Source organism: Nematolebias whitei, chromosome 5, assembly GCF_014905685.2.
Source record: "Nematolebias whitei isolate Nwh7 chromosome 5, NemWhi1, whole genome shotgun sequence".
Taxonomy (NCBI): domain Eukaryota; kingdom Metazoa; phylum Chordata; class Actinopteri; order Cyprinodontiformes; family Rivulidae; genus Nematolebias; species Nematolebias whitei.
The window spans coordinates 17,218,395-17,242,461 of NC_056502.1; the positions used below are offsets into that span (position 1 = coordinate 17,218,395).

The 24,067-nt window shown below is 40.4% G+C and overlaps 1 protein-coding gene across 1 annotated transcript in view; it reads right to left on the bottom strand.

The window, feature by feature from the left end:
- Positions 1-9,757: 9,757 nt before the first annotated feature.
- The window catches only part of rusc1 (RUN and SH3 domain containing 1), a 28,289-nt gene continuing 13,979 nt past the window's right edge, over positions 9,758-24,067 (bottom strand). The window contains exons 3-11 of the mRNA XM_037676633.1: positions 18,361-18,483; positions 18,055-18,131; positions 17,743-17,917; positions 17,360-17,465; positions 16,438-16,484; positions 15,857-16,353; positions 15,560-15,777; positions 14,107-14,274; positions 9,758-10,918 (exon numbers count right to left, since the gene is read on the bottom strand). Of these exons, the coding sequence (XP_037532561.1) occupies positions 10,753-10,918; positions 14,107-14,274; positions 15,560-15,777; positions 15,857-16,353; positions 16,438-16,484; positions 17,360-17,465; positions 17,743-17,917; positions 18,055-18,131; positions 18,361-18,483 (1,577 nt within the window). The 3' untranslated portion in view covers positions 9,758-10,752. The remainder of the gene's footprint in view (positions 10,919-14,106; positions 14,275-15,559; positions 15,778-15,856; positions 16,354-16,437; positions 16,485-17,359; positions 17,466-17,742; positions 17,918-18,054; positions 18,132-18,360; positions 18,484-24,067) is intronic.

A 24,067-nucleotide genomic window follows, 5' to 3' on the forward strand; every position in this document is an offset into this window, starting at 1 on the left:
ATGCTAAAGAGCTCAAAGAACACAGAGCGTCCGCCATTTTGAAAACCAAAAAAAAGGAAGGCGAGACAACCCATGTCACATCAAGGGGCCTCCCTCCCATTTTTCTTAAAGAGACACGCTGCTCGCTCTCTCACTATCCATCCTTCAGTTCAAACAGTCTTATACTGCCATCCATTGTTCAAAAAAAGTACTACACACAAAACAAATTAAACATTTCTTCTTAAATTTGACAATAATTACTAATCATTGTCAAATTTCAAACAATATTATCGTTTATCGCAATATTTTCTGAGACAATTAATTGCCCAGCAAAATTTGTTATCGTGACAGGCCTACGTGTAACTAAACAGATCTGCAAGACACCAACTCCCTGCCTGTGCTAAAATCCACAATCCCATTTGACCCTCAGATCACTCAGTGGGGGTGGAGGTGACGATTATCAGCAGTGACCCCCACCACCAAAGTCAGGACACCTCCGGTGCACGCACTGCCAGCCCCAGTGTGAGTTCACGAGCCTCGCTCGCACCGCCCACATTAAACAAAGCATATAATGTTTTAAAAATGCAAGGATGAATTTCTGCTTTTGCGATTAGTTGTGCATGCTTGTTCACTCCAGCCCACCAAAACCCAGAACAGACAGGAGGAGGAAGAAGAAGAGGAGGAGGAGGAGGAGGGGGAGGAAATGAACAGAGAGCTCTGCAGCAGAGAACAGAGGAGGAAACGGCTGAATGATTTACTCCTGCAGAGGGAGAGGTAAGCGGAGCGTCCGAAACGGGAGCTCCAGCATCGCGTGTGCGTGCGTGCAACATTTCGCTGACAGCATCTTGTCCTTGCGTAAGGTGGAGCCACTCTGCAAAAGGAACCGGGCCTGCCGGTGGACAGATGGACAGCAACTGACACCATCACTGACATCAACAGGAGGAGAAGGGAGGGAGGGGGACGAAAAGGCAATGATTTAAAAAAGGACCTGCAGCTCTCGCGCACCCAACGTGTAGAACTTTGCGCTCGTGAAGGGCACGGCACCAAGGAGGAAACCATGGCAACCCGTCCTTTGTCCGAGCTGTCCTGGATGAAGAGAGCAGCTGACATGAATTTGCACTAGTGCTGAATGAACAGCACACGAAAATAACGACTGTCTGTATGTACGCTGAGTGGACACACTATAAACACGCTCACTATGGCACCTTAAGCTGGACAAGACGTATATTTCCCATGGGGGTGTGGGGGGGGTGTTCAACTGAACATATACGCTGCACTCAGCATTTTAGCTCTGTAGTTTCCAAGAAACAAGGAGCTCCTAATCCACCGTATGGGTTGTGGGGGGGTTTCAAATGTAGCCCGGGCCCTAAGTAGGGCAAAAAACCGAACCCTCGTTTTACTTGTTAAGCTTTCAAAGTCACGCTGCACCTTTGGGAAACGGCACGAGGAGCGAGAGGAAGGAGCCGCTTTAAGAAGCTGTTTCAAACAGAGCGGGGGGGGGGGGGGGGAACGACCGCAGCTGACATGTCCCGGTTAATAGAAGGGGAGGAGGGGGAAGCAATAGGAATTTTGGCATCGCTGCAAGAGAATTTCTAATGAGGTTTTAAGAAAGAGTTGTGTTTTTTTTTTTTTTTTTGAAGAGAGGAAAACAAAAACTGGAGTCCCGTCTCCGCTTTAGAAACGGACAGAATATATTCAGAGGAATGTCTGTCAACTATTTCCAGTGGGGCTTCCAAGAAACGAGGTGGATTGTGGGGTGGGGGGTCGTTTACTTCAGATCGCCTTTGAGAATGTTTCACTCTTTGCTTCGGAGCATCGACAATCAGAATGTCCTCGGGGGGTTGTGTTGGGGGGGGGGGGGAGCTCGGATTGATTTACCCCCCCACCATAAAAAGAACGCTCTGTATCCAAGTGCCATGTCGTCTTGTGTGCAAACCTGAAGCTGAGCTCATCCAGTCTTTTAAAGCAATATCTCCTTTAAACAGAACTATATTCATACGTTGATGTTTTTTTTTTATTAATTTGTGAATATTTGACCTGTTTTTGTTCCGTACAAACGCAGAAGAGGTCGTTCTCCCATGAGGAGCGTCGGGTTAACCCACTTGAGCGTTCAGTTTCATGTGAATGTACAGAACACGTTAGCAGTAGCGTGTAACTTTAGTATTAGCGCTTTCTGGGTTATACAAAAACTTTACAGCTAATCAGATCTTTCTTTCTGCCGAGATGTTTTTAACAAAGTGCTGACCAACGTGTGACATTACGACTGACATGGTTGTTCATGTTTCTTTGTAGAGCCACGTATTCAGTCTCCGCTTTTGGTCAGACAATCCGTAACAGTGAAACGGTCTTTGCCAGTGTTAAACTTCTCTCTTTCAGTAGTGCGGCTTCTTATAACGAGCCAAGGAAGTGCAATTTCTTTGACTGTTTACATACTTGTATGTATATTTTTCCCGCCTCTTTCGCTCTCTTTTTTTTTTACTAAAAGGCATTACGTTAATGCCAGCGGATGATTAACTTTATAGCAAAGGTACAGAGTTATTTATCTAGTTTGCATGATGTGTAACCTTTGCCTGTTGCCTCTGATGGTGTGCATCTGATAAACAAGACAACAAAAAAATCATTACAATAGCGTAGAATGTAAGCTCAGACATTTTGCCTCTATATCCGTAATAATAAAAGCATTTTATGGCTCCTATGACCTACAAGCTCGTCATCTGTCTGAATGCTGTGCTGGGTCTGTGGAGAGCCACAGGGATGTTCATTTGTGTGAGTTAACAGTGCTACCTAGTGGTGTTAGATTGTGCATCTCGTGCTGTGATGTCCTCTTAACGACCCAGAATGGAGGACAGAACTGTCAGAGGAGCATAAATTCAAAATGGGGGAAGGCCACAGCTCTCTGGAGGTATGGTTCATTGTCGGCATCCTGGGACCGTTTGATCCAAGCAAAGATGCAAGAATAATCTGATTCTTCGAGATTATATATATATAAAAAAATAATTAAAAAAAGTTTGTTTTTGAGCTTTAGCTGAATCTTTAGCTGAATCTAGCTGTTTTTTGTTTTGTTACCTTTTTCCTTTTAGCCATCCTATTTGTTTAAAAAAAAAAAAAAACTAGTATGAGTTTTTATAACTGCTTATTGTTGTTGCTGTTGTCCATTGTTGTCATCTTTCTTTGTTGAAATCAGGTCTCTCTTGTAAATGAGTCCTCGAGGCTCAATGGGATTTACCTGTATAAATAAAGGTTGATTTATGTGGGATTAGGTTGTTAGATTTACGGAGTGCATGTGCAGTTGGTCATGTGACAGCCAAAGGACCTCCAAAACAAAGAACACACAAACCTGTCAATCAAAATGACTGATCTTATGAAAGAAAGCATCGTATGCATATTTTTATTTTGGTGCTTGCAGAAATTCTTTTTGGGGAAGCTGCAAGAAAAAGACTAGAAAAGTCATGAAATGCCTCAAAAGGTAAAAACATTTTCTTAAAAAATACAAGAAGCATCAGAAGAAAATAGATATGTGCATGGGGTGGGGGGGGGGGGTCTTCATACAAACCGGATTCCATAAAAGTTGGGACACTAAACAAATTTTGAATAAAAACTGAATGCAATGATGTAGAGATGGCAAATGTCAATATTTTATTCGTAATATAACATAGATGACAGATCAAAAGTTTAATCTGAGTAAATGTAAAATTTTAAAGGAAAAATACGTTGATTCAAAATTTCACAGTGTCAACAAATCCCAAAAAAGTTGGGACGAGTAGCAATAAGTGGCTGGAAAAAGGAAATTGAGCATATAACAAACAGCTGGAAGACCAATTAACACTAATTAGGTCAATTGACAACATGATTGGGTATAAAAAGAACTTCTCAGAGTGTCAGTGTCTCTCAGAAGCCAAGATGGTAAGAGGATCACCAATTCCACCATTGTTGCGCAGAAAGATAGTGCAGCAATACCAGAATGGTGTTACCCAGCGTAAAATAGCAAAGACTTTTAAGTTATCATCATCAACCGTGCATAACATCATCAAAAGATTCAGAGAATCTGGAACAATCGCTGTGCGTAAGGGTCAAGGCCGTAAAACTCTACTGGATGCTCGTGATCTCCGGGCCCTTAAACGTCACTGCACCTCAAACAGGAATGCCACTGTCAAGGAAATAACAGAATGGGCTCAGGAATACTTCCAGAAAGCATTGTCAGTGAACACAATCCACCGTGCCATCCGCCGTTGCCAGCTGAAACTCTACAGTGCAAAGAGGAAGCCATTTCTAAGCAAGCTCCACAAGCTCAGACGTTTGCACTGGGCCAGGGGTCATTTAAAATGGAGTGTGGCAAAATGGAAGACTGTTCTGTGGTCAGATGAGTCACGATTTGAAGGTCTTTATGGAACACTGGGACGCCATGTCATCCAGACCAGAGAGGACAAGGATAGCCCAAGTTGTTATCAACGCTCTGTTCAGAAGCCTGCATCACTGATGGTATGGGGTTGCATGAGCGCTTGTGGCATGAGCAGCTTGCATGTCTGGAAAGGCACCATTAATGCAGAGAACTATGTTCAGGTTCTAGAACAACATATGCTCCATCTAGACGTCATCTCTTTCAGGGAAGACCCTGCATTTTTCAACACGATAATGCCAGACCACATTCTGCAGCAATCACAACATCATGGCTACGTAGGAGAAGGATCCGGGTACTGAAATGTCCAGCCTGCAGTCCAGATCTTTCACCTACAGAGAACATTTGGCGCATCATAAAGAGGAAGGTGCGACAAAGAAGGCCCAAGACGATTGAACAGTTAGAGGCCTGTATTAGACATGAATGGGAGAGCATTCCTATTTCTAAACTTGAGAAACTGGTCTCCTCTGTCCCCAGACGTCTGTTGAGTGTTGTAAGAAGAAGGGGGGATGCCACACAGTGGTAAAAATGGACTTGTCCCAACTTTTTGGGATTTGTTGACGCCATGAAATTTGGAAACAGATTTTTCCCTTAAAACGATACATTCTCTCAGTTTAAACTTTTGATCTGTGATTTGTGTTCTACTCTGAATAAAATATTAGATGTTGGCACCTCCACATCATTGCATTCAGTTTTTTTTCACAATTTGTTTAGTGTCCCAACTTTTTTGGAATCCGGTTTGTAAAACATTGTGTCCTGTTTGTCCAACACTTATTCTTTAATCTACAGAAAGCTTCAATAAACCCAGAACCTTTCAACATTTTGGAGACCATGAGTTATGAAAGATTAGAAAATCTAGCATCATGTTTGGCAGCACGGTGGCACAGATGGTAGAGCTGCACCTCTCGTCGCCGGATCAAATCCCAGCTGGGGACTCTTCTGGGTGGAGTTTGCATGTTCTCTCCATGCATGGTTTTCCTCCCACATAACAAAAACATGCATGTTAGGCTGATTGGTAACTTTAAATTGTCACTAGGTGTGAGAGTGAATGACTGTCTCTGTGTCCCTGTGATGGACTGGAGACCTGTCTGGAGACCTGTCCAAGGTGTCCCCTGCCTCGCTGGACATGGGCACCAGTGAGTGACCCGAAAAGGAAGAAGCGGGTAAAGTAAATCTATAAAATATATATATTTTTTTCTTTCCACGTGGCTCTAATGGTCTTCCATAAATTATTCCAAAACCTGTTGGTACATAAGGCTCGTCTTTTACAACAGATGTTCAAACTCCACTGAGCATGTGCAAAAAAAAAAACAGCTCTGGAAGAGACCACTGAAAATGAGTTTGTCTCATTTACTCTGATTTATCTGAATAATACCCCTCTGACATAGTTTGTTTCAAACAAAAATATTCTCATTTTGAGCTTGTGTTTTGCAGAACACAACTAATGGTCAAAATGCCAAAAAAAAGTGCAGTTTTCATATGTCAAATAATGCAAATAAACCAAAGTTATATTCTTTTTCTGCATCACAGTACAAATGTTTGAACCTAGTGAGGAATCAGAAATCACTTTTGGTGCAAAACCCCTGATTTTAAATCACAGCTTCCATCTTGCTACCTTTTTTGTTAAGTCTTTCACTGTGACAGAGCTAATTTAGCCACTTCCACAAGTTTCCAGTGGGGTTCAGGTGTGACCATCTTAATCTGATGGTCCATCAACACCTGCACCCCCATGAAAACCTCACCAATAACTGCCAGGAAAGCTAAAATTAAATCCTTCGTTGCCATACTGAAAACTTTTCTTTCAACTCTTTAGATATGGTCAATGGTTAGTTTTTTTTCTTCCAGTTACTTTTGGGTACTATAGTACTTTTTTCTATCGAGCTGGTTCTATCTCAAGTGGTTAATGGTGACCACTTTTCCATGAGTACAAGTGTACTGATAAGTATTGTGAGTTTTCTCAAAGTGAATAAAATAACTTTTCTTCTAAAGTCTTTCTCATCATCAAACTCTGCTGGTGGAAAATGATCAATTCATGAGGTACACTTGACAAATAAATACAAATACCTTGCCAGAAAAGTGTCCAAATGAGTTTTCCAAAAAGCACTAAGATGTTTGAAGTTCCAATATTTTAGATAGAATATATGGTAGAAAAGTGGTAACTACGAAAGGGGATTAGGGACAAATGACAAAAAAATAAAAATTTCTCTCAAAATCCTAGTAAAAGTCAGAATTCTGATGTTTTTCTTAAAACTTGAAATTTTCTGGGGAAACTTTGATGGGGATGTGTTGGGGCTCTACTACTATAGCAAATTTCAGCTGAATAACTCTAAAAATGTCTGTTATCTTATTTTTTTCTTTTTTAACTAAGGTGGCCATCTTGGAGTTTGGATTTGGATGTGACGGGAAATGTTCTCAGTTATACTCAAACCAAATTCCAGCTTTATATGTGTAAAAATGGCTGAGTTAAAGCCATTTTAATGTAGCTTTGGTGGCCATCTTGGATTTTCGATTTGGATGCAGTATTTGATGGGAAACTTTCAGCTATCACACCAAATTTCAGCTCAATATCACTAAAATTGGCTGATTTATGGCGTTTAACTTTTTTTTAGCTCAGGTGGCCATCTTGGATTTTTGATTTGCAGTTCTACATTACCGTAGAATCATCAGACAGTCCACATTCAAACCCTGTGGCTCTAATGTTTTGTAGATAACCACGAATGACATACAAACTTTTTTTTTTTAAACAATTCCTAAATCAAACTATTTTTCAAAAATGTGACAAAAACAAAACTGAACAAGTTTGGTTCATACAGATATCTTTTATTTGGTGTATTTACAAACAAGCACATGCAGGAAGTGGACACTGACTGACACTAGAGGAGCATTGAACTATATGCAACAAAGAGACATGGAGACGTCCACAGGCTACGTCACACCAGAAAGAGAAGGAAGAGGACGTACAGGACTCGCTGTTTTACACACACGCATCCACACGCATCCACACGCATCCACACGCAGTGACGGTCACGTCAAAGTGCTCACAATCATCTCTGCTTTCACCTCCATGCTCTCACTCATATAGAACCCAGATAAATAGAGCTATTCCTTTCAAATATCAATAAATAGTACATCCAATAAATTATCAGCTTTCAAACAATCATATATTTAAAAAAAAAGATTTTATAAGTCGTCTCATATTCAATCTATGTTGACACAAATTCTTATTACTTTCAATTTGATGCCATTTTGTCATGATCATTATTTACATTATGAGCAATGGTTTATTTTGCTGCTACTGGACTGTCGTCATAGTGCCAGTAATCTCATGCTACATGGCACGTTCACGATAAACACGAGGAGTTTTCCCTGATTTTTTTTTTTAATGGCAATGAAACATTCCTGCTGAATCAGAGGTTTTTCAATGTCTTTACATTTAGCAACTTTAAGCTATTGTTGAATGTCTCTGATGTGCATGAAACTAAAGGGCTGATTTTAAACAAAACAGTTGAACACATCTATGCATAGTGAATAATGCAGAATATAGATTACCAGTAATAACAAATAATTAAATGATACAAAAGCAACACATTCCATATGAGCAAGATCAGAACAAAACATATCACTTCCACCACTACCACGATCATTAATATTAATGATTTTGATCAGAAAACATGGCAGAAGGATAAATACAAAAGCTGAGGTACAAGAAAAAGACCAGCCGCCAAACCTATAAGCTTTACCGTAGCATTTAGGAGATGCTTCACATCGGGGATCTTCCTCATCGCATTCACTTTTTGTTTCAGATGTAAGAGCCGAAGATGGTTTAGTGAGGTTGTTGCTCCGTACATAAAGTGAGCCACAGTTTGCTGTTGATGGCATTACCTTTAATAACCCCGTGTGATCTATACATAATGTATAAATGTTTGAAGCACCCCTAATTTCTTTATGCTTTGCTTCCAAACAGCCAAACCTTTTTGTATTACTTTAAAAGTGTCTTAAACATTAGTTCGCCAGACTTACTGGAGGTCTTTCAATGTTTCACGTAGAAATTTGGCTGCTTTCCAAGCTATTTTCACTTCATTTCATGTAGTTGCTATGATAGCTGCGTGAGCTTTAAGAGCTGTAAAAAAAAAAATTTAAAGGTGGAGAAGTGGAGGGAAAAAAGACATTTCAAGCATTAAAAGTATCTACTGTACAGCTAGTGAATAGAAACTGAAAAGCTTAATCCATCAAATGGTTATCTTCAGTACTTTACTTAGATTCATCTAATGAAATGATAAACCGTGTCTGTGAGTCTTCTAGTATCAACATTTCTACTACACCACTCACTAACCAGCTAGCTAATAACTTGCTCCTGCACACTACCAGTTATAGCAAATTACTAGCTAGCTATTAACAAGAATTTAGTTTTTATATTAGCTTTGCTAAAGCAAGTTACCAGTTATAGCCAATGTCTAGAAAGCTAACTAGTAATTTGCTTAGGTTAGCTTCTAGTCATCTTACCTACTAAAACAAGTTACAAGCAAGCTAGCTCGCTAGAAAATTATTAACTAGCTAGCTAGTTAGTAACTTCAAGCCAGTTAGCTAAAAGCTTATTTAGGTTAGTTTGTATTTATTAAATTAAAAGAAAGTTACTGGTTATACCTATGTTAGTTATTAACTAGCTAGCTAGTAACATGCAGCTATTTTCTATTTGATTCTAGCTAAAGCAAGTTAAAATTAGTGTCTGGTAAGCTAGCCAGTAATTTGCTTATGATTTTTTTCTATTAATCCTAGCTAAAACAAGTAGTCAACTAGCAAGCTAGTTTTCTAGCAAGTTAGTAGCTAGCTGGCTAGTTACTTCCTAGCCAATTAACTAGTAGCTTTCTTCAGTTACTAGATTTTCTCTTTTTTGTATTTAAAAAAGTTTAAATAATTAAGTAATTAACTAACTAACTTGCTGGCTGGCTGTCGTGTAGAACTTGATTATGCAATTACAAACCTTGAGTTTAGTACACTTTATTTTTACCTGAATAATTTTCAGAATATAAGTTGCTGTTTTTTAATAGTTTGGCCTGTCCTGCGATGTATCGTCTGAAGCGACTTATATACGTTTTTTTTTTTTTCCCTATTCATGACGCAATTTTTCACTGATGTGTTAAATGTTGAGTAAACATTACCATTTGCAGCCACAAGAGGGCCCTCTAGGCTTTTGACAACTATATGTTGTTCTTCTTCTGCTACCCCCCCCCTCCCCCCAGTTGGCGAAGTTGTTCAGAAGGGAAAAAAAAAATGAAAGTCAAGAGAACTATTGATCAAGAATACTTTTAAAAACTACAAAAAATGTTAAGCTCTATGGAAGCTCTATTTTCAAATTTTTTTTTTTCTGACAAGACTTTTCCACTGTACTGTCAATTGTTTTTTGTCATTCTGTAAGTACCACCAAAACATTTATGGCCTATTAAAATGCATGTTGTGTTGAAAATGACGCAATATATTGAATAATGTACTATTATGGCAACACATGAAGCAGGATGGAAGATACTGGATTTTATACTTAAAACATTTTATCTTGCAGGACATTTACTTGATGGGTGAGGCAAGTCGTATGTGTAAAAATGAATCTGTCAATCACTCCCACACCAAACCTACAATTTTCTCTCACTGACAGCTATCTTTCTATCTATCTTGGAAATATCAATCTCAGTTTATGTAGCTATACACAGATTCTTTATATATACTTGTATACTATCAAATATTTTAGAATAAACACACACACAAACTGGGCCAAAGATGAGAGGTCAAGAAGGGTGAAAGATCAATACAGCACAGACCTACACAGCTACAATTTACTATATTGATATGCGATATGCACCAGGAGCTGCAACGCAGTACTCTAACGTACTTTCTCCACTTGATCACAAGCCTGCCATAACTCCCAACCAAAGTGTCGACTCTCCCCTCCTAATGTCAGGAAGAGTTCAAATGGGCAGAACATGGAGGGCAGACATTAGGAAAGACATTAAAAAGGGATAGTTCACTCAAAGATAGCGATCTAAATTTGAGTTGAGTCATTATTTCACACCATCTGCTGTCTTCCTGCTGCTTAAACCCATTAGCCGAATGCTACCAAACTGGATGGACTGCGATGGAAAAACATCCTGTATGTTCATAACAGGAGAGGGTTGAAGACTACTTGTGATCAAAGCAAAGCAGAACAGATGGCGTTATGCTCTCAACTCAAACTGTAATCAAACCAGTGCAAAGTATCCCTTTCAGAGTGGTGCATTGTCCCCACAACCTCTCAATGCTCACCTAAAATATATATATTCATATATGTATATATTTTATATGTATTTTTCTTTCTGTATTGAATTAATGCAGCAGTTTTAGTGTTGTCACATGATAAGGGAGGTGTAGCCAATAGGTACCATCCCCTCCTTGTCTCCCTGACGACATCGAATCCAGTCCTGATCAACGCCTCCTAACACCACGAGTTCCTCCCCTTTGCAGAAGCTGAGCTCCGAACCGGTTCCCGTGTGGTCGCACAGCATTCGAACGGACCTGAGGCAGAAAACTTGGTTCGGTTATCATCAAACGCAACAAATGTCAACATATGTGGCCCATGGTGGCAAATTAAGTCACAATAAGTAATTTTTCAATGTTTCTATTATTATTATCAACTTTTCTCAAATGCTTCACAATGATGCGTGGTTTATTTAAATTTGGCGATTTGAAAACCTGATTGTTATTGGCCTAAATTGATGTCATCAGCAGTTCCAGTCGTATATTTAAAAAACGAAATCTCCAAGCCAAATGTTATACGAAGGGATTTCCCGTCGCTATGGCAGCCGAAAGAGAAACATGTCAATTTCAAAAGAAATCAATACGATAAAAATTATAATGATTATTTCTGAATACATGTTAGGGAATTTAAAATTAGCTCATTAAGACTGTATGCTACTTCAGTTCCTGGGACCACTGGATGATGTCTTTAAGGTCTTGTTTTTTAGCTAATCTCAATTACGGCTATAATCAATATTTTCACGTTTTGTATCTCAGCCTGAGCTCGTTGCCAACACGGGTCATATATGATACGAGACTGATGAGTCACAATCATTATAGTCAGTCAGACTGGTGAGTCACCAGTTAACAGACAAAAACAGCGAAAACAGGAGCTATTCTGGTTTCTGTTACACCCACTGCTCTCTGAGGGATAACAAAAGTAGCAAACAAAAGAAAGAGATGTGTTTTTATTTATTTTAAACTTTCCATGACGAACCTGTTTTGAAGTAGAGCTCATTATCTAAAAAATACCAAATATACTAATAATACCTGTCCATAAACAGCTTTTTAAAATAAAACCAAGTTGTATTTTATTATATAATACTCAGTGGTGTTAGCTTCCTTAACACTAAACTGCTAAACAGATAAAAATAAAAAAAAATTCGGAAGCTAACTCTAAAGTGCTAACTTTTATCATACACTGCTGTCGCTGACACGTAAGACTGTAATGTGACAACGTTGTAAGTGAACACAACTCAAAGCGGTTCATACATCACAAGTAAAGCCTCCTTGTCCTGTTCAGAGGTGAGCTTTCAGAAATTAATCCGGTCCATCAGAACCAAAGAGGCAGAGCAGAACTCTGAAGTGCTGAAGCAGAGTGATGCATTCAATGTGTGTCGGACGTCTCCTCTTATCATTTGCTATAATTAATTAACTCACTTTGGTGATCCTCTGTTTTTATTTTTTAAACTACAAAGTTACTGTGCTTCATTGTCAATATTCTCTCAGTAATAAATCTGTTTGTATTAAAGTAAAGATGTGTGAAGAAATGTGTGAGAGAGTCACATCCCAGAGACAGTGTGAGCGTTGCAATGAATGCTGGATAGGAATTATGTATAAAATGTTTCAATTCAATTCAATTCAAAAATACTTTATTAATCCCAAAGGGAAATTATTTGTTATTGTAACTCGTTATCCTCATATCATTAAGAGATGTTATAGATGTTGATGGCAGTAGACAGGAAGGATCACTTGTAAAGGTCCATCCCACAGTGGATCCCAAGAAACTGGCTGCAGATGCTGTCCGATCCGTCTACCCAGACTCGGCTGGCCTCTTGGTTCCCCCGGGCTGTAGGCCCGCCCGAATGCCGGGCAGAACTCCTCCCAGCAGTCTGCCAAGCTCCTCGTTGATGCGGAGAGCCAACTGTAGGTGCCGAGGAACGATCCCGTCCCTCCGCTACCACGAGCCGCGCCTCCTGCCAGCCCCAGGATCCCAGTGATCAGGCACCCGAGCACAGCCGGCAGGTAGACGAGAATGCGTCCACAGAACATCCTTTTCCACTCATTTGAGATTTGGGGCTGTACTTGAGATATTATTTGAGCTTTTTAGATGTTAATCAGCTGCTGTTGGTTGTAGATAACTGCCTTGTTGCCATGGTTACATATCATAACAAATGTCCAAAACTAAAAAAGTTTCAGTAAAAATCCTTCCAGCTGCACAGCATCTGATACCAGAGGAAACAATCATCCAAAAACTGTGATTTACTTCCAGAAAAAGAGGAATTAAAGTTTCCAAAAGCAAACTCTCCGAATGAAAGTAACAGAGCTGCTCCAACATGCAGCCACCTTGAGCGGCGCAATTCTAGTTTCTGACTGTTTACAATGTTTCCAAATGTGAAAATGTTGTTTTTTTTTCATGTTATTTTCCTGTTCTGGTTTGGTTTGTCATTTATGTTAAAGTCTCTGCTATTGACTGTAAACTGACACCATGAGTCACAGACTGTTTGTGGTAGATATGAGCTGGGGGTGGGGGGCACCGTAAGGGTGGTGATGTCACCAGATGGTGCTTAGCTCTCATAGCATAGCTCCATAAACCACTATTCTCCTGTATGCTTGTAGTGTGAAGAACTGTCTTTAAAAAATGTTGGTGGGCAAATTTAACGCATTTAAATTTAGCAGAAGCTAATTCCGGTAAAGGTTTTTAAGTTAGTGAGAATGCTGTATAAAAATTATGATCATGGATTATGAGTGTTTCATGTTGTGCCAGAGGACATCTCGCCCTTCTGCTGTCATCCTGCCTTGGAACTTATCACTCCTATAAACCCAAGGACACACAGGACCTGATGCAGTCTGGAACGAGACTCTGTCAGCAGACAGAAAACAACGGAGCCTCTGAGAGGAACAGCTGCTCATGTCCGTGTGTGTGCATAGCACCACAAATAATGACAGAGCCAAGAACAAATCAGTTCAACTATGGACACTGTACTGGTCATTGTGTGAAAGATTAATGATTATGTGCCTTGTCTGTGTCTTGAACTCTTGCATGCAAGTAAAGCTGGTTGACTCTTCACCTCTCTGTGAGTCTGATCATTGAGTGTGACTTTCATTATCTTTTTTCCTAACAACGCTAATCCACTAAACAGAAAGTTAGTTCCGCTATTAGCGGATTAGCAGAACGTGCTCACCACTCATGATACCTTTATTAAACAAAAACACTGATCTGATAAAACAGCACCACCCTCTGTTTGGGCAGCTAATGTCCAAGAGATTTGACTCAGTAAAATAGCTGGATTTTTGGGACAGTTCCTTTTTAATGCGTCATTTTATTGAATTGAATAAAATCTGAACCAGTGGTTGTGAGATTATCTGTTGGGAAACAACAGACAGTCTGTTTCTTTACGTCCCGTCTCAGGCAACAAAAAAAGTAGTCTTTAATCTAAACGTCATCTTCTTGGTGTCTGTCATACCTGAGTGGTTTGGGTTTGTCCTTCATCTCCACTGTGTCAGTGTCTTCTTCTGATTCCAGCTCGCTTCCTCCCTGGGCCTCGGGGATCCTTCGTAGTATGGGAGCTGAACTGCTGCTCACCATTTGGGTCAGAGCGGTGACTCCAGGAGCCAACCACTGAGAGGGACGTCTGAGGAGGGAACATCAGACAGTTCAGCTTCCAGTTGCAGTAAAGACTAAAAATGCTGCTGTCCAGTGAGACCTAAAATGTACATCCACATTATTTACTTTTAATCTTTGTCTTCACGGAGGACACTAGACACGAACAAATTACTGGAGAGTTGCTCTGTAGTTTTTCAAAGGTAGATTTTTCAGCTGCTGTAAAAAAGTTTCCACAGAAAGACCTTTTTATTTTATTTTAAATTTATTTTTATTCTTTTAAATATTTACATTCCTAATGTTATTGTGATGGAAGTTTGATTTTTTTTACTTCAGGGGTTTTATCAAGCACCATCTTCTACTGGCATTCTACCTCTGCAACATTTGTGAACTGATTTAATCCCATACCATCATATTTCTGCCTCTGTGCCCACCACATGGTGGCTGTCCTGGCCAAATTCAAACCAAGGAGCCTAGATGTTGTTTAAGGTGAACAAAGTTTGTTATGCTCTCATCTGAGAAAGGTGAATTTTTATATATTTCCTCGTTTTGAAGAAGAACATTTTTGCAAGCAGCACAAACTGGGACTTGATTTGCATCTCTTGGTCACCATCTTAGATATTTTATTATGTTTTTTGTATGTTTGTAAAAGCTTGATTTAATTGCAATGTTTTAAGTGTGGAACCCAGGAAGAATAGTCTCTACTACGATAGAAACTAATGGGGATTCTTAAATAAACAAATAAACAGTCAACTTGTTTCAATGGATTGCCACAGATGCTTTTTAAAATCTTTTCCCCATTTTTCAGAGGTCTTAAAATGTTTCATTTCAGTTTTTGACCACGCACTTGGATGCTCTTCCTGACGCAACCTGAGCTCGAACACGCAACCTCAGGATTACAAGACCGCGGCACAGACCACCAAGCTACCGCAGCCCCGTTACTGTTATCATGTATAGTAATGCCATTAGTGGTTGTATTAATACTCAAATAAGTAATAACTGATAACAAATGGTGAAGGGCTGGGATTGAATAAGTACTTCTTCTCGCTCCTTTTTGAGCTAAAGAAAAAAAATGGAGCGATACTTGTGCACTTTTTTATTCTACGTAGGTTTTTCTTTATCTTTTGGTTTCTCTATTCTTTGCTTAAAATGATTGTCTGTTCAAAATAAACCAAATTACCAAAGTGTAACAAGTAATCCTGAAAACTCATTTTAAAACCAGAGTTTTAAAAACCATCAAGTTTTCTGTTTAATCTTGTTTGTAAGGACAAAGGTCCACCACGCTGACATCTACTGTGTTTTGAGTAGTTTCTCACCTGGTGGGCAGCGTGTGACGGGCTGGACTGTTGGGGCTTTTAGAGGCTCCGAAGAGTCGACCCAGTCTCCAGGGAACCGGAGTGCCGCCGCTGACGGGAGCGTACTCACTTCCTGCCTGGGCCTCCTCCTTTTTCCCTGCAGACAGGCTCAGTTCAGCCAGGTTCTGGCTCAGCCGGCCCCCCCAGCGCACCACAGCTCCCCATCCCTGTTGGATCACCTAGAATTAAAATAAGACAAGTTAACTCTGTAGACAATCGTATCTGATTCAAAACACCAAACGGAGCAAGCGTGGCTACCTGTCCTGCTTGAAGAGCAAAGCTATCTTCCTCCACATCAGGAGGAGGAAGAGCTCCGATTTCCTTTTCCTGCACCCACAGCAGCTGAGGACTTGTTTGTTCAAAACCAAAAGAAGCCTTTACTGGTTCAGCACATGTCTTTGTGGAGACCTCTGATCCTTCAGTCTTTGGATTAACTCTGCCTGAAGACTTAGTAGCTGCTAGATTTTCTGGATTTCCAAAATCTACTTGTGAGAGCGTTTCTATGTAACCGCTGCCTCTGGTTTTTGATCCGCCTTGTGTTGGTGGCTGCAGCCGGGCCCCCTGAAACAGAGGGCTGGCTATCTCTGGCCTCTGAGCGTCTGCTTCAAGGTGGTGGTGCTGGAAGAGCAGGTCCAGGTTGAAGGTGAGCAGGCTGAGAGGCTGCAACATGAGGAGCAGCTCCTCGAACAGAGGCCGGCAGGCGGTCAGCGACAGACTCATGAACGAGCTGGGATGGTAATACGCCTCCAGGACATCTGAGGTGAAAAGACACTGCTGTTACAGCACCTGCATGCTCAACAAGAACATACCGTACGGTCTGTAACGGGCTGGAAACTGACCGCTGCAAGACTGGAAGTGAGACAGCCAGAAATCCAGAAGCTTGGTGCTGTGAGGCAAAAACAGAAACAAATGAGGCTACAGTCAGAGAGAGGATCTAAAATCATTAAGATCTAACCTCAAATGTAGAAAAAAAACAACAACAGATTCCACCACGTCACTATTTTTTAAAGAAAGTCAAAGCCTAAATGGAAGAACTGTGTGTGACATCATCATAAGCAGCACTAAGTTGAAGCAGTGGTTTTCTATGACCATCAGTTTCATGCATGGTTGTGGAGGAATTTTGACCCACGACTCTTTCTAATGCCGCCTCATTTTTTCAAGGTTTACATTTGTTTCTGCCTCGCTCTCTTCAGGTCCCGCCACATGTCTGGACTTTGGACCATTGCAGAACCTTGATTCTTGTCTTTTTTCAGCCGTTTTGTTCTAGGTGTGCTGCTGCGTTTGTGATCTTTGTTCTGCTCCATGACGCAGTTTGGTCCAAGCTTCAGCGTCAGACAGATCCTTGAATACATTTAGTGGAGTTGACCGACAGGAGCCCAGGTCGTGTTGCTGCCAAATAAACCCAAATCATCACCCCCCCACCGCTGTGCCTCACAGATGCTAGGTCTTTGCCCTTTGGTTGTATCTGTTCAAAGGTCAATGTTTCAGAAGTCTTGTGGTTCAATTAGATTTTATTTTTTTTTGTTTTGATAAATAATGAAGAGGTGGAATCTGTTGTGACTTTTTGTAAAATTGAGGTTAATTAGGATCATTTTAAAATCTGGTACAGAGCAGATCATTTTTTAATGTATGATACATACAATCCTAAAAGTGAAACACGGACGACTTTCTTTTTTCTACTGCTGTCTGTGCTAAATGTTTCACTTGAACTCTTTTTGCGATTTTGTTAAAAATAAGCGAATAATAAAGAGTTGTTCTTACTTTAGCAGACCAAAGATGAAAGCATTGAACCTGTGCTTGCTCTCTCTGAGCTGAGGCAGCTCACAAACTCGGACTTGCAGGTTGAATAAAGCTTGGGTTTTGGGACCTTGGGTGAGAGAAACAAAAAAGCGAGAGGGGGAAAACGAGTTGGAGTGAGTGGGAAAATTGATTGCCGTGAAGCCTTGGCACTCATAAGCCAATCGATGTGTGCATCCTGTTGGTTCACATTATTCAGCACTTTCAACATTAAAATCAACAAGTATGGATTGATGCGCGAGGAAAAATAAAGATAACAGACATGATTTGTCATTATCAAGCAGGCAGCAGAAGCCACAGAAACATCTGCTTCCTGACGTTCAAACCTGTTGGGTTTTGTACAATACCTGGCCTCGTTGTCGCCTGGACCAGACCCCAGGCGGAGTTTGGCCTCCTGCCTGCAATTAGGTCACTCTGGTGGGGTTTCAAGCCATCAGTCAGCAAGTTGTGCAGGGCGGGGCAGAGGCACTGCAGCACCAGACGGCCCAGAGATGGATTTATGGCGCTGTCTCCAGATAAGGCCTGAGGAGAGGAAAGACGATGTGGAGAATGATGTGCAGCAATCAGGAGAAACGGGTTTAAGAACTTGGGACATATTTAGGCATTTTGATGGAAACATGAAGTGATTAGGGATCAAATCTAAGCTCGTGGGAACTAACCTTCTGAACTACAGTCCGGGAAGAACTAAACTGGGCCAAGATGGCTTCCACTGCCACGCTGACTGCACTCACCAGAGCTGAAGAGAGGAACAAGAGTCTGCGGTTAGCCAGGTAAACAAACAAACAAAAAATCCTGATGCATGCTCAATAATCCAGGTAGAAAAATCTAAAAAAGTTAAATCTGGTCCTCTGGACATTCAATTTGAATGTCCAGAGGACCAGATTTAACTTTTTTAGATAAACAAACAAAAAAGCATCTGTTAAAATGTGACGTCGTGCACAGACAAAAAAAATGAGCGCAAATACCTTTTTTCTCCTGCTGACACAGAGCGGTCAGGCCAAGACCTCGGACCGGACGCTCCACATCTTCACCCATCCAGGGTGCGTCCCTCTTCTGTACGGAGCCGGCGAACGAGACGCTGCGAACAGCTTACAGCGAGAGCAGATGAGCAATTACTGACAGCACGAGTCCTGAAATATAACTAAAGTACTGGCGTTATTAGTAGGAGTAAATAAATTATTAAATAAAGTAATAAGGAGACGGAAGCAGATGGTGCTACTGACAACAGTGAGGGAGAACATCCTGTGAGCTTTACACATCTGGATTTGTGTTTGCTTCACGACACAAGTCCTTCCATGCCAACTCACCAAAACTTCTACAACCCACCCGATTTGACTGGGAAAAGCTCCACATTTCAGAAACCTTAAAAAATCCCAAAGCTCTAGTCCAAGAACTTCTCTGTTCAGAAGCGTTTTTTTAGATTGTGACCCAACTTGAACTTGATTTTATGTTTTTTTTCAAGCCGTATCAGTCACTCAGTTTTCATCTGAACACGTTGGAAATTTGTACTGAACGTGCACAAAACTCTAAAAATAATTTCAACGGAACATCTGAGACTAAACTTCTAAACAAACTAAAAACAACAGAAAAAAAAACGACATTTTTAAAAGGTTTTAAACAAACAAAGACTCTGTAGAATTAAAATATAGGGATGCACAATATTGGACTTTTGGCCGATATCCGATACGCCGATATGTAAAAACTTATTTGGCTGATAATCGATACCAATACCGATATTTTTCCCCTAGGCCTACTTACAAAGACTACATACCTTTTTCTGCTGTGGAATTAAAATACTACATTATTCTGCATGGTCTTTGTCAGTCTGGCCTACTACAAAATGCAGATGCCAAAAAGGGGGCTGACAATGATGTAACACGTCAACTTGGATTATGTTTAATGTCAAATTTATTTGTGACATTTACTCTCTCTAACACAATGACAACATTCGAACAGTGCAAATTTGTACATTTTCACTAATCTAAACTCAACAGTGCGCGTGACGTCATAACGTGCTGGTGCTGCAGGCATCCTTGTCACTGGGTTGTTATACAAAAACAGTGCCTTAATAAACAGTACCTTTAATACCGTTGAGTTATTTTGATGGAATGTCCAATATTTAACTTTATCGCTAATATCGGCCGATACCAATACATGCCAATAATATTGTGCATCTCCATTAAAATAGTTGCATTTGTTTGCATTGTTTGATTGTGACAAGAAATAGTGTCTGACTGCGATTAATGTGACTCTTATAAAGAAAATTGATTTTAATTTATAAAACTTCTATAAATATAATACTCTACTGTGAAAAATCACGTGTAACTTTTATAATAAACACAGAGAACTGTTGGACGTCATGAAAACATAAAAACGTTCTAAAAGAATTTACAGCATGTGGTTTTTTTTTTTACAGTAAATTTTACATTTATTAAATAATGTCCAAAAACTACTGAATGATGAAAACCACTAAACATGATATCAAAGCCAATAAACAATCAAAATAATGATTTTTTTTTTTAAAGAAAACACCCATTCATGGAATCATCGTCCCTCACAACAGGAACCCTACATCACTAAAAATGTTATGAAGATCATTTGACGTCAAAAAAGTTAAAGCTAATGACGACATTTATTAAAATGTAAAAATTCTTTACAAATACCTCATTTATATGTTATAATTTGATTTATTCTGAGTTATTTGACATTTTATATTAAAAAACATATTTTGAGTTTTACGTTTTTGCACAAATTTCAAACTTTGAGGAAAATGGGTGATGCCTATGGTTTATGAAAAATGTCAAAAATTAATAAAATTAAGTCCAAATAAGGCCTACGGAGACCCTGTCTTCCTATAAGGACATTATATCATGTGCCATAATTAATCTGTACAACTAAGACCTATTTTTATTCAAGGACTCTTGTCTTTTTTTTTTTTTTTTACTACAAGTTGCTCCAAATTTCATAAAAACTGTTTTAGCTTTTCAGGTCTATGTTAATCCCAAATATGTTGTTAAGGGAAATAAAAAATGCACAACAAAAACTTTCAGGATTATTAATTATATGTTACTAAAAATTATTATAAGTAGGACTAGAGCTTTGGGATTTTGCACAATTATATTAACTACCAAAAAAAAATAAAAAATTAGATAAAGACAATCCACAACACGAACTGAGAAGTTTTATGAATTGACATAAAATAATTGGTAAAGTGACTATCTGTGACCAAACGAGGAGCTGGAAACAAACTAAGAGCCACTAAAATCAGGTTAGATGAAAACACACACATGCAGGAGCAGGTGTTATACATACTCTGAGCTTTATGTAAATGCATTAATATAAACTTGGTGAATAAATACATATACATATGCAATCATCAGGAGGTGGTGAAATTAAAAAAGCCTAACTAAAAGTACAACACTATCCTCTCAGGGTTTTTTTTCCATTCCAACTTTATAGAGCAGCTGCTCGTGTCCATTTCATCTCATCATGCAGAAACAACAACAACACAGAGACAGAGGGGACAAACACAAACGGATAAACGAGGATGGAGACAGTGATGAGAGTGAATGTAGAAACCCTGTGACAGGAACAGCTGTTTGTCCTCTGACGGCCGTCTCCAGATTTGAAAGGACAGAGCAGGATAAGACATGTCAGACGACCTACAGGGAGCAGCTTTCTGTTACAGTTCCTTCAAATCTGTGACCCTCACTGGGATAATGTACATTTAAAGAAACTGGTCCAGATGAAATGATTTGACCTTCTTATGAAAACAGAATGCACAGATCTGCAGATCTCTTAAACCCATGATCTATTCACAGTGGAACACAGTAAACATATCCAACATTTAAACTAAGAAGTTGTCCAGTTTTTAGAAGAAGTCGGGTAATTTTGAATGATTACACCTCAAACAGGTTGAGACAGATGAAGCATCCCTTTCATTTTATTAACAACCATATCTAAACGTCTGAGAACTAAAGAGACCAGCTGCTGGAGATTTTGGAGGTAAATGTCCCATTTTTGTCTAACGTAGGATTCTAGCTCTTCAACATCCTGAGTTTTCTTGAATGTTATTTTTTTTATTATCATTATTTGATTAAGTGATTGTTTACAGTTGATAGGAGGTGTGGACAGCAGGCAGGTCAGTTCAGCACCTGGACTCTTCTACTGTGAAGCCATGCTGTTGTAAAGGGCACAGTCTGTGGTTTTTAACATTGGCTTGCTGAATTAAGCAAAGCCTTCTCTCAAAAGACATCTGGATGGGAGCTTATGTTCTAAAACTTGTATATATTTTCTGCACTGCTGATGCCTTTCCAGATGTGAAAAAAAAATCTTGTGCCATTGGTACCAATGCACGCCTATACCATCAGAGAGACAGGCTTTGAACTGAGCGCTGATAACAGACAGAGGATGGAGCATCTGTAGTTTGAAAAAATAATTAGATTTGACTGACTACAGAACAGTTTGACCCAAAGAAGGCAACATTTCTGGATGGCATCTAAACAAGGCTTTTTGTTTGCGTGATAGAGCTTTAACCTGTGTTTGTGGATGACGCAGTGAGCGATGTGGATTTGGGGAAGTGTTCCTGAGCCCATGCAGTGATGACAATAAACTGTAGATGATTGGATTTTCAAAGTATTCCCGTTTTTTAATTGGAGAACAACATTTTGCAACTGTTCAAGCATTTTTGACAGTTTTTGGTAGACTGAATAACCTCTGCCCATTTTTCCTTCTGACAGCCTCTCTAAAATGTTGTTTTTATACCCAGACCTATTTCTGACCTGGTGCCATTTATCCTAATTGGTTGCAAAATGCTTCTACAGCTGTTAATTAGTCGTATTACTCCTTTTATAAACATTTCATATGTTTATTATGTGCCATTTAGAATAACATACAAGTTTATAGTAAGTTTCTTTGAGCTGCTCCCTTCTTCAGGGGTCAGCACAGCGAGCAAACTCACATGAAACATTTGGCAACTTGTTTTACGCCGGATGCCCTTCTTGACGCAACCTGGGCTTAAACCCCCAACCTCACGGATATAGGACCGCTACACTAATCACCAAGCTATCGCAGCCCAGAATAACATATGGGTTTATGAAATCTGCAAATCATTGCTTTCTGTTTATATGTACAGTTAAGCTCCCAAAGTTTCTAGGGTTGGGGTTGTACACCCCCTTGAAAATGAAGAACAGAAACAGAGCAACAGTGACACACAGACAAAGAGAGAGGGATGTAAAATGTTGGAGGAACAAGAAAAAGAGAGAGATCTTACTCGCCACTCGTGACTGCGGAGGACCCTGGTAGAGTTTTGGGGGGAGGGAGGGCGGCCTGGGCGGAATAGGAGGGTAAAGGTATGGGTAGTAGAGTGGAGGAGCGAGGGCAGGCAGGGTGTGGGAGCGGGGGGAAAGCGGGGAGTGGAGGCGAGAGCCCACCGCTCCGGAGCGCCGAGGAGGGGAGAGGGCACCGATAGGGGAAAGGCGAAGGGGGGCACCTTGGTGAAGCGGGCAGTTTTTAGGGGAGTACAGGTAATATGCGGGGAGAGGCGGCAGCTCTTTGTATGTTCTGGCTCTGGTGGGGTTCTGGTCTGAGTGCAGAGAACCCACAGCACCGCTGCCATTTGAATACATCATCATAACATCTATATTTTTATACGGCGTGGTGCAACCGGGCCCCCCAGGCTCAGTGAGGGTGTTGTCCTGCTTCTCCGAGTCACTGCTGTAAAGTGAGTCAAAGTTACAGAAAGACTCGGATACAAAGTCTCCTTTGTTGGTTTTAGAATCGCTGATGGGATTATTCGCAGCATGAGCGTTTTCTTTGAAAATATCCCCATGGTAACGAGAAAATCCAGCAACAAAATCCACTGGAGGATCTCTAAATCCAAATACTGAATCGTCTTCACGATCTGAGCCAGCACCACGGCCCCAGTCTTTGTCTCCCCGTTTGTCCGCACCTACATGTCTCTGAGACCGGGGATCTACAAGGGGTTGCGAGTTACAGAAGCCTGGGCGGGAGGAAGGGAGGGCAGGGTGTAGGAAGTAGGGTTGGGAGGACTGAGCGAGGGAGAGGGGAGGTGAAGAGACTGGTGGTACAGATGCACACAAGCACAGCGACATGAGGGAGTCAAGCCAAGCCACAGACAAACAGTGGACACAACCAGGCGGGATGGACAGGAGAGAAAGACAAGGAAGATTCAAATACAGTATTGAGGCAAAGAAATGGGAAGGAGAGAGAGAGATGCAGAGATGTTAGTGTCAGTTGAGACAAAAGCACATTCTTGAGAGATCTTGATGTTGCAACACCATGGAGTTATACAGAGTTTAAGCTACAAACTGGACGTCAGTGGATCTGATTTATGAAGACCTCACACGGTCATTTAGGACATCTTTGACAGGAGGGTTAGTGATCGAGGCGTTGTAGAAGAATGAGAGCTGAAACACTAATCTTCGATGCTCAGACTCCGAATAAATCAGATTTTAGGACAGCTGTCCACAATTTTTCTGCTACCAACTTCGTTCAAACACTAATCTATATCAGGGGTATTTGTCTGAGACGACCTATTTTTGTCTGGGACAGCCAGCTCTCGCCTCGAGGTTGTCCGGTGGACAACCAATGAAACTGACATGGAATCAAGTTCACCGTCGCCGTAACGGATTTTCATCAACTGTAAAAATG